The 12,018-nt window shown below is 37.4% G+C and overlaps 1 protein-coding gene across 2 annotated transcripts in view; it reads left to right on the forward strand.

The window, feature by feature from the left end:
- Nucleotides 1–12,018, forward strand: part of LOC102310064 (glutamate receptor ionotropic, delta-1) — a 92,194-nt gene that overhangs the window by 55,834 nt on the left and 24,342 nt on the right. For both annotated transcript variants that reach the window (XM_042225867.1, XM_005934497.2), the window contains exons 4-6: nt 738–911; nt 3,866–4,027; nt 5,137–5,256. In XM_042225867.1, coding sequence (XP_042081801.1) covers nt 738–911; nt 3,866–4,027; nt 5,137–5,256 — 456 coding nt within the window. The remainder of the gene's footprint in view (nt 1–737; nt 912–3,865; nt 4,028–5,136; nt 5,257–12,018) is intronic.

Here is a 12,018-nt window from a genome sequence, read left to right on the forward strand (position 1 = left end):
GTATTGAGGGGTGTTTGGTGAGGGACCTGGGGATACTTGAGTCTTGACCCGACAAAACCTCACAGCTTTATTGTCAGATGGCATATGAACTCAGTGTTTCCCCGGAGACTCATTGTCTGCCTCAGCATTGACGATTGTCTGGCTCTGAAAACTAGTAGGCAGCTCAGTGTCTCATGAATATTGATCTGATGCTTCACACAAGTATCCCCCATAGAAGAGGACCAAGGGTCACCTGAACTATTATTGTGATGGATATACTTCAAATGATCATTGATTTGACTCTGTAATGGCAAAACAAGAAGGTTTTGTAGAAAATGAACTCTGTATTTAATTGCTAAAAAAGGCGTTGAAATCTTGAAATGACTACAATTATTAAAATATTTTGTGTTTTTTTTTTAATAAAAAAAAACATTAACTTAATTAATTTGGTTTATTTAACAGACGTATTTGATGAATTAAGCTTTGGTTAAACATTAAACATTTATAAATTGATACAGAAAATTGACATTCTTAAAATGAAGATGACCAAATAAGTTTACATTTCAGCCTCACCATTTATCCGTTTTTAAGTCAAGCCCCTCCAAAGTTCTATCTTATTCAAATTTCCACTAAAATCCACAGTTTATCTCATTATTTCACATTGTGCAAATGTCACAATCTAATACAATATGTGACTTTTCATAACTTGTATTCAGTGGAAAGGGGGAATTAAACTGCTTTGTCATTTTAACCTTTAGGAGGTGAGCGATGCAGACATCATGGAGTTAGTTCACAGCTCTCTGGGGCGAATGACCATCATTCGTCAGATCTTCCCGTTGTGGAGGGATACCAATGTTCGCTGTATGAGGAACAATCATCGCATCTCGTCTCTGCTCTGTGACCCTCAGGAAGGCTATCTACAGTCCCTGGAGGTAAAATATACTGAAATATGTACTTTTGAAGCCTTACAAGATTGTCACTCAGACTATATTGACTTGCACGTTACTGTTTAACAAATGCAGTACAATCTATTAACTTTTTTTTAAATCTTGTTTAATATGACAAACACAATTTAAAAAAAAATACTCTTTAGAGTAAGTTAAAGGGCTATTATACTAATGTCTGGCTCCATAAATCAGGACTCTGAAGATTCTTATCAATATCAGGTATTCTACAAAATATCTATAAAAATTTTAATGGTGAATAAAAAACTGCATAAATGCACTTAAGGCAATATGATTTGAAGCCATGTGAATTATTATTTAATTTAGACAGTGGAAGGTTGACGTGATTCCTTAATCAAACATACATGTGAATACATTCTGCTATATTGTGTATAAACATTTATTAGGTCCCATACTGATGCTGTGTTTATTTATATAAACAACCACTCTTATTTTTTTCCTTTTTCTCAGTGTGATTAAGTGTGTAATTTTGCACAACCAGACCAAATACTGGTGGCATATTGGAGTGTTAAATGGTTCCTTATCGTTTGCTTGAGGGTCACTGTAAAAGGTTATAAGTACCTGTTGTCAATTTGAATGCAGTCGATTTCAGCAGATTTTAGTGGAGATGGTTTCTTTTATTATTATTTTTTTCCTTTAATCAGGAAAAAGTAACAAAACAGGTAAAGAAAAATCTCTGCTCTTAAACCTTCATTGTCAATGAAAATACTGAGCATGCTCGAAACACATGTGTTTAATTAACCCCTTAGCAGTCCTATTAGTCCCCTAAACCATCCAATGTCCCGTGGGCGGTACGTCCGACTGCTAACAGTTTAAGAGCCTTTAAAGATGCACAATAGTAGCAGTGTGATGGACATTGTCACAGTGGGTTTTAGACTGATAGCAAGTTCATGCTTGTTTTTTTTTGTTAACTTTATTTTTTTTGCCTTGTACATTTTGCTGTGGATACTTTTAAGATAATAAATGTGTGCTTCAGGACCAACAAACTTATTTAATATACTTCATCCAGTACCAGTGACAGATAAATGAAGCAAGATGTGTTTTTTTTCTGGTTTGTGTTTACCACAAATTGCCTGTATAAAGATTTGAACGTAATTACTTACACAAATTTTCCCCGGTATTTGTAGTGACTGTACAGCGTACGCATGCAACCATAGTGTAAAGTACAAGCATCTGCCAAGTGCCAATGAATACAAATACTAACTGATTATGCATGCAACAGAATATATATTAAACTCCCTTGGTACGATAATTATGAGGGACATGAATGCCCATGAATATCAATGACTGCAGCTTAGTGTGTCTAGAGACTAACTGGCAGAACAGAGCAAATTATTGTTTTAAATGAAGGAAAAGGGTTGTTTTAATAACACGCAAATAAAATGAAGTGGCAATGAACCCAAATTACTGTAAACCCGAAATCAGTGCATTACTTGTTAATAAAATCTGAAACTGCAAGCTTAATAAAGGCTTCTGTAGTAAAAGGTATGCTCTAAAAATTCTGCTGCCTTTGATTCGTATTAAGGATTTATCAACCATCAACCAGAGGAAAGGTAAATTCAATCAGTGACAAGAAGGGTCAGTGTAGAAGACTCGCCGTTTGGCTTTCTTGTCTTCCTTACACAATGTCATTTTCTTCTTTGAGTCTTTAAAGTAACCTCACTCACCCAGCCACGTATTGCTTTCAATGCAGAGTTAAGAGTGGCTCCTTACACCTCTCACACTTTTGATCAATCCATCTGGAGTGAAATGGCTGCGCTCCCTGTAGCGCTATTGAAATGTTCACATTCCTTTTTATCCGTACTCCAGACAGATGGCAAAACCATGTGGTGTGTGCACCCACAGTCCTCAATAATTCACATGAAAGAGGGTTAAATAACGGGTAATGGCCGTTTAAGCATTCATCAGAATTGTTAAACAGTGAGTAAAGTACAGTGCTTTACTGTACTAATAAGCCCTTTTTCAATGCTTCAGCTGTGGTGTAACCTTAGAAATCCAGAGATATCAAGCTGCATCTCACCTGGACTTAGCTTCTGACTCGGTGACCTTGGGGAGTTAACTTACATGATGTCTTACCACAGAGAAGCCGCTGCTTGGAGTGGCAGCTACTATTGCCTCTCTGGATATTCTGCTGTGGGAGGATTTGACTTGACTTGACCTAGAGGAGCTATCAAATCCACTGTCACACTATAACAGCAAGCATTTGACATGATTCCTCACACGACACACTGCAATTGAATGGGACACTGAATTCATTAGGCATGTGATTACCGAAGCAGAAACAATTGTTGTTTTGGCGTCAGACTGCAGTGGCATCATGACCTTCGCCTCCTGAGTGTTTCATGGAAATTGTTTCACAAATGGAAAAAGTCAAATACCATCATTTTTCAGCAAATCAGCTTGAGTGCTCAAGTAGAAAGCTTCCTGCAAACATAAATTTGGACAGTCATGAAAGAAGTAAGCAACCCGGTCTTCTTTTCATCACCAAAAAGAGGTCCAACTGTCGAAAGTCTTGTCATCATCAAAAGGCGTAGAGGCAATGTGTGGGCATCCTCCAGTTTCTTGTATGGCTGTGGATTCAAAGCAGAAAAGAGCATAGCATAATATGTCCATGTGCACATCTGCAAGGGAGTATAATTGTGGTGTCCCACTGTCAGACAAAAGAAGCAAGAGTTTATTATTCACCAACAATATTTCCTTTTTCTTTTTTTACAGCCCACCTCACCAGAATGAAAAACAAATACTTTTTACTTGTGTGCCACTGCTTTGAGTTTCAGTACCGAGACACTGTGATATTTCCTGCAGTCCTGAAAACTAATATTTGTTTTCTTGGCGGTATGCTGAGTTTGTGTGCTGTTCTGTGTCACAAAGAAGAAACCAAGAATATTTTTTTATTTTATTTTATTGTTTTCCCTCATCAGGTGTCCAATCTCTACTTGTATGATAGCGTATTGATGCTGGCAAACGCCTTCTATAGGAAGCTTGAGGACAGGAAGTGGCACAGTATGGCCAGCCTTAACTGCATGAGGAAGTCTACCAAGCCATGGAATGGAGGATGGTCTATGTTGGACACTATTCAAAAGGTATTTGGGATTGAAGTCACTGTTGCTTTTTGTTTGGTTTTGGTTTGTTTTTAATATAGACCCTGCTGTTTCCTTCTAGTTTTTCTTCTTCTAATAGCAGTTGTTTATGGAGTATTTTTTTGTCACAGATGACTAAGAGTCTGAAATGCATAATGAAGAATTTATGAGAAGCATTAGCATCTATAAAGGGGATTTTTACACTCAAAAGACAGAATGGTGCAATGAACTATTCAGTTATTTTTAAAATGAAACCAGTTTTTATTTTGTGGAAGATTCTGGGCTTTGACGCCTTTGCTCGTACAGCCGTCTCTGTTCCCTCATTGAAATAAGGCGTATTATAGCAGAAAGTGGCTCGATGTCATCCATTTCAATCTGATAATGGAATTTTTCATTGTTGCAGAGAGTCATGCTGGTTTAATCTTAAGTGTGAGAGGAAATGACCAAGTTGAGCATGACAAAACGGCAAAGAAAAATGGTGTTCACTGTAGCGGCTATCATATTGTTATGTTATGTCATTCACATGACATGATTTAAGTGAACTAAATTTTCTCTTACACTTTAAGCTTCTTTCTAAAATGCATACAGCGTTTTGACTGGTTAGAGCTTCACAACAACTCAACGTTTGGCTGAACTTTTCTAAATTGTTTTTGATAACCTCCTACTGTACCTAAAGGTCTTTTGGAATGGAATTCATAGGTTAAGGCTTATCATCTTAGAAGTTGCATACATTTTATGGAATGAAGGATGGTAAACAAAACTCTAAATTTATACAGTTCTGTGCAACAAAGCTCCATCTGAGCTTTCGTTAAACGACTTTTTATTTTAAAAGTAGTTGATTTTTTTCTCTACAGAGCCTATTCTATAAAGCAAGTTAAATAAATAAACCAATTGTTTAATGTAACTAAATTTTGATGAAAATATTATGTGCAAAGATATTTATTTTGTGTAATAGAATATGTGTAGGCTATTTGTTGTTATTGTTATTATTTTTTTCCAATACCTGTAGATCGTAGACACAAGCACACACCTCACAGAACTTACCGCTGCTTCTTCCCTTTCTTTTTCATAACATCTCACACATTTAATACATTCAGCTGTTGTTTCAACAGGGGCGGATAAGTGGCCTGACTGGACTGATGGATTTCCGTGCCGAAGGCTCTAATTCTCATGTACAGTTTGAGATTCTTGGGACCAGCTACAGCGAGACATTTGGGAAAGATGTGAAACGGGTCAGTCTGGAAAATTTTATGTATACTTATTGTACTTGTCTCTTGAGTCCTGGAAAATGTACCAAACACTTGGCAATTTTTTTGCAAGTTGTGACAGTAAAGCAAAAGGAAAAAGAACAGAGACACAGAATCAGATTTATTAGGACATGTGTTCTCCTTTTCATATCCATAAGTAAGCATATAATATATTATACAGAATAATATATTGGATTTTGCAACATTTTCTTTTCACAACATCATATATTCTATACATTAGAACACAAGCTAGTTCATTGGAATAGTGCTGGGTGTTTACTTAGTTGAGGGCTGTAGAGAAATGTAACTAAAATTAAACTGTCATCATGCAAATGCCCCTTTTCAAATCACCTATATTTAGGCAGTCAATTTCAGAACAAGGAAAACTGTTGTCCTGACAGTTTATTTTCTGTAAATGTTTATTTATCGCACGTAACAGTTGTGGCTAACTTATTACCAGCGAGGACCCTCTAGGATATGTGTCCATGAGAATCAAAACTTGGTAAACCTTTTTATCAGATATCTTAAAGGTCCTTTGGGGGTTTTTGCTAGAGGAAATATTCCATCGAAGCTGTCCACTTGTCTTTTGGTTTTGTATCGTCACTTCCCAATCTTTATTCTTTGGTTCAAAGCCCTGAAGTTAAATGTTATTTCTTGGTTCAGGAGGTGAATTAAATGAACTTACATGCAGGGCAGATACTCATCTGTACGCAAACCCCTGAAAGCTGAGGTCACAGGGATTAACTACTTGTCAATTAGGTGCCAGGTATTTGGGTGCCCTCTACTGGAGCTCTGGAATTAAACTGCTCTTTTTCCTATAGTCATCCATTTCATCACACCAACCATCTTGGCTTGTTCTACGATCCAAGAATTCAAATAAAAAGTGTGTGTGTGTGTGTGTGTGTGTGTGTGTGAATATACTTTTATTATTAGAGTTATTATTAAAACACATCATCTCTCATGATGGACACAGACATTTGCCTGTTTTCCATCAGGCTCTGTAAGTTGATTTTGGACTTTTTACTGCAAAACTTGTTTGATCTTTGTGACGGTGTAGAGCTGAAGTGAGAGATTGAGAGCATTATTTGTGCTCTTCTTTCTTAGCTGTAATTTGTTTGTCGCTGTTTGTCCTGATTCAGTCAGGGGCTTCTTCTTGAATGAAGAGGAATTGAGTTTCTTGGCAATCTATGTAGAGCAGGACTGACCAGAAGCGGTAATGAAGATTTAATCACCACTCAGCCTAACAGAAATCATGGAGCCAATTCATCATAATGTGGTCATTAGCATTAGCTAGGAGGACAGACACCCAGAGGAACATATATACACACTGTGCACTCCATAATAAACATGTACTGTACAGCCTGTTTATCTGTCTGAGATCCTTGTTGAATCTCAGAAACCTTCAAGCATACAGCCAGGCAAACATAGAACAGAGGCCAGAGAGCAAGCTAACATGTGGACGCTTATATCTCAAAATCATTAGAGGCACAAGGGGACAGCAAGGCCAGATAATGGGGACAGCAAGGTCAGATAATGGGGTGCCAGCTGCATTCAGTGCTGCTGTTCATTACCCGGTGTGTTCACTAGCTGGCAGAACCATTTACTCTGAGAAAACAGACATGAATTCATCTACCACTCCACTCTCTTTCTGTACGACACTAATTATTATACCACACTAGAATGCCTCTGCAATATGATGCAGGTTCCTGTTTTTGCTGTACTTTTTCTTTCCCAAGTTGGGTGTAAAAGTGAGTCCATGCCAACCCCTCTCCACCCTTGCCAGCCATCCCCATTCTGTCCCTTTTACTTCCCTTTTATCCTTTCTTCTCATTTCCCATCCTGCTCATCCTTCCCTCACTCTGGTCACTTCTTCCCTTCTTCACTAACCCTTTCTGCTCATTTTTCAGCCCTGGTTTCCTCCCTTTCCATCATCATTTATCTGCATTCAGTCCATTTTCTTCCCAGCCTGATAGGTCTTAGATGAGGCGTCTTTCTGGTTAGAAACTGTAATGAAGACTGAAATACTATTTCCTGGATGGCTACTGTGAGTTTTCTCCACCATCTAGAACTGATGCAGAGTGATCGATGCTGTTGTTGTTGTTGTTTTGGTTTTTCAGTTTGCTCTTATTGATGTGTCAGCTCGTCTATAAGCAGATATTGCTAATGACTTCCAGCTTACACGAAGCTCTCATAGAGAAAAGTCAATTCATTTGAATGTAATTATTCCTTCAAGCCACTATCTTGCATGTATCATGCAGTAGTTATTCGCGAATGTGTCTACAGCAACAGCGCTGGTGTTAATGTTCTATTCGGAACCACTTTTTAACACACTTAAACTAAAAATATTACCCTACATTAAATATTACTGTATATCTGCTTGATAGTCTCTTAAAAGGGCTGCTTTGAATTATCTTCATTTAATTTTATGGTTGCAGTGTTAGTCATGGAACTATAACATGCAGCAGCTAGTGCTGATGTTCCCGTTGACACTGTTCCTAACTGTCCTATTTTGCAATGAAAATAATCTATGATATGGCGGCCTAAGAAATGTTTGTTGGGAGCTAGATTCCAAGCTAGAAGGTATTACGAACATACTTTAATCTAAAAACGTTTTGAGTCCTAACAGTAGTTCAGTTTGCTACAATGTAAATGCACAGCATTTACTGAATCTGGTAATTTGGCTGGTTATTACAGTACAGTACATGCATCTTTTAAACTCCTCCCCAGGATACTAAAACGACTTTTTCATCAGCAGTTATAATCTGGTATGTCTGGCGACTAGCTTCTTGGCAGATTTAAGTAAAAATGCACCAGATTCAGAAGAAAGTACATGTTAACACTTCTGGTTGCCAACACTTTCCTAAAACCTACCCAAGTGCTGCTAACTGGAGCAGTCTTTGCACCATATCAGACCGAGTCTGTGCGCTCATAATCCGGCCAAATCTGGCAACGTTGCATTGACCAAGCCAAGCTTAGACACCAGGGATCCAGGTGTATTTCCCTTTGTTAAATCAGTCGCTTAGTCTGGATAAAATCACCCTTTAATGTTGTGACTTTTGATATTCATGATAGTAGATAGTAGGTTCACATGAGCTCTAATGTGGCTTGTTGCACGGCCATCTAAAAAGCAGGCATTTATTGATCGCTGATTTATTCATCCTCAACCCTATTTCTCATAGACCCATGAGGCAGAAATGACATTAAATAGTCTCTAAAGGGCACGTCTCTCTTTCCAACAATAGATCTACAGGGGGTTGATAGGGCTGTTGATCTAGCGATTCATTTGCCAGGCTCTGAGATGTCTAGCTTCGGGAAACTCACTTTCTGGCTCCTGTGCTGGTTTTCCAATCTCCTGTACCTACTTTGGTTTTAACCCACAGGTGGATAAAGATCATTTCACAAACTAAAACGCAAATTAGGTAACCTTTATTTTAAATATTATATCATAATGTACTTCTGGGCCAATTTAAATTAATTATTTTTGCTGGGTCTGTGGTCTCACCAGATAATTATTACATATGGAAAGTAATAATTAAGTTTTGTTTTTTTTACATACGTTCAATCACAGGCCCCTGTAAGCAGTGCCAGACACCTGTTAATGCTGAAAATCCTCAGTTGACAATTGATTGATAAATTAACAGCTTACTGAAGCTCCATTAACCATATCCAATTTATTTAGTTTGGTAAAGTTGCATAGTCAGAAATAAATAAATCACAGAAGCATTGTAATCCTGTAACTTGTGCAACTGTTATCATGTGCAAATTGCCTTTTCTCACAAGTGTCTGCATAAAAGAAAAGCATTAAAACTGTCTGTACCCACTTATGCTTGTCTGACTGCCACACTGTGCTGACAAAAGTAAATCCTTCTGAGAGTCTCAAATAATTGGATGAAAAGTGGATGATATTCTCTTCATCCCTGAATGTATTTTCTCTTACATGCTTCAATCCATCATAAAAATAATACTGAACAAATGTTAACACCCTTATAACCGGTGATATGATTTTAAATGTGCAAAATCATCTGCTCTTTGTTCACTTTTCAGTAAATTTAATGAGTTGAAAACCGAACCAGTGCCCTACGTTTTACGTTAGCCTGCAAATTTGCATGTCACACCATCATATGTTCACAGTATTTTTAAAGTCGACACTGTATACAGTGACTCAATGGATCTGCCTTTCTTCACCTTTTGTATGTAGTCGTTTACTATAATAATTCATATAAAAAGAGAGGAAGGGTTATACTGCTGCTTGAATAACTGCACTCATCAAACTACTGTGGCACACACTGTACATTGTATTAAAAGTCTTAGTATAAATGCATGAATAGCAAATAACAGGGAGAAAAACTGATCACTGAGTGCTTTTATTTTACTTCTGGTTTTCTTAAGGCAATGATTTCTATTCAGAAATGGGGTGAACTCATTTTCATTTTGTATTTCTTCTTCCTTTTCCGTTTTGTTCGTTTCTATTCCCCTTCATTTATTTTTTTTCCACTGTCTGACACAGTTTTACAGACTAAATCCTGCTTCATGTTGCTTATTAGAGGTTAGAGTGATAGACTGGCACCATGTCTGCCAACCTCATTTTTAGTATATCAGGACAGATAAGATGTCTCTTTTCTTGGCTAATTTAAATGGCTAGCTTATTTTTCACTGTAGTGCTGATGATTAGAGATAACAGAGCCAGTCCCACTCCAGTGTTTTCCTCTGGGATGGAGAAGGTAAAATGGAACATTAAAAATAAATAAGTATTGTGTCCATTTGTACAGACAAATCATGACAACACATGTGTGAGTACTTATTACAGAGAAACTTTTGCAGCCGGGATAACTCTTGTCGGTACTGTCAGGGCACTGGTGCATTAACATCTGTTTGGGTTTTGAGTTGAATGGCAGTATATAATTACAAATGCTATTAGCTTGCTCTATCAATTTACCTTTCTTAAATTTTGAAATGTGAATTGCAGCTACAATAACCAGTGCAGCTTCAATTACCCTGTGACTTTTATTGTGTGCTCTGACACAGTGTGTTTTTTATCCATTAAATTATTTACATTTACATTTTGTTATTTATATATTATATATATTATATTGTAATATATGTATGGTCGGAGGGTAAGATGGCGCCGCCATTGCGTGCAATAGGTCGGCAGCCTTATAAAATTTCCCCTTGTGGGACTAATAAAGGTATATCAAATCAAATCAAATCAACTAAATGTATAAAAAGTAGGAAGCACCAAGTTTTTGGAGCAGTATTTTAATAACAGAAATCAAACAGTTTTGGTGCATTTTTTTAGCCTTGCAACAGACTAGCAATCTTTCCAGGGTGTACCCCCCTCTAAAATAGTCTTCTAGGATAGGCTCCAGCCCCTGAATCTGATGCGCTGAAGAAAATGGATTGATGGACTTTTTTTAAAAAATGGGAATATGGTATCTAAGGCAAAATTTCAGTCAGTATTTGGTTTGACCACCTTTAGTCCTTGTCACAGATGTCGTTTCTTTAAGGACGCAGGTGGAATTCTCCAGACTTCTGACTGATAGCGTTCTATTATGCGCTTTCCTATCCCAGCATGCTTTTCCTACACTGGCAGTGTTTATGGGATCATTATCATCCTGAAAAATGAAGCTGTTGCCAATCTGAAACTTTCTTGATGATAACATGTGGTGAATCAATATCTGACAGCACTTTCCTACTAGACGTCTGTCCTGAGCTCCTCTGTACATATTGAGGACAATTTGAATCAAGTTTGGATTCAACACCTGTCGCCGCTTATTTCCCGCCCAGTTTATGTGTAATCTGGCACATTTCAGCCTTTCTCTTTGTTTCTGTTTGTTCATAACTTGGCTGCATAACAGCCACAATTTCACTTAGACCATTTCTGATAAGGCTTCAATGAACAGAAGATGAATTAACTGAAGACCCAGATACATCTCTCAGGTCATGCGTCATAAAGCAAAAAAATAAATAGAAATTAGGGGTGACTTAATACTTTTGCACAGTACTACAGTATGGCATTAAATGTATTTAATAAGAACGGTTGATTCAAGGACATCTAGAAAGGCTCACCTGACACAAGCAGTGACTGGGGTAGGCATACTCATATGATGAGTCACACAAAGATTGTGGGTCAATAAGAAGCTTTCTTGTATGATGAGCTTGTCAATATGTAAGCACTTGGCTCACTAAACTAGCAAAAAGGACAAGCAGAATAGCTGCAACTGGCTCAAACTGTAGTTCCCTGTCCATAATGATGAACATTTAAAAGTTTCCATAAAATGGAACCAAATGCTCTCTGTTAGTTTTTTTAGACCATCCAATAATTGAGACAGTAGTGGCGCTGTGAAAGGAGAGCTGTCTGACTGCCATCCTTTTGTTGTTTTCCAATAGTCATTGGCATTTACTGAGCAATATTACAGATGATTATTTAAATCTATTGAGCATCATGACCATTAGCTAAATAGCAGCCTGTTTTTGTTGTGACTTTTTAAATGGTTTAGAGCATTCTCATTTGCACAATATCCTCCAAACAAAGCATACACCTTCCAAATAATTTAACACATGTGACTTTGTTTGAACTTAAATAAATAGCACAAGTAAAAGGACTGCTTTAAAATTGTAGGAGAGGTCTTCTAAGAAAAGTACATATCATCGCGATTAAAAATTGCCGTTGGTATAAACCATCATCTTAGTTTGTTCAATTGCCGTTCAGGAGAAATCCATTCACAGGAAGCAGGTTAGGTTGATCTT

This window comes from Haplochromis burtoni, unplaced genomic scaffold (genome assembly GCF_018398535.1).
Source record: "Haplochromis burtoni strain Fernald_Lab_line unplaced genomic scaffold, NCSU_Asbu1 Contig_186, whole genome shotgun sequence".
Classification (NCBI taxonomy): domain Eukaryota; kingdom Metazoa; phylum Chordata; class Actinopteri; order Cichliformes; family Cichlidae; genus Haplochromis; species Haplochromis burtoni.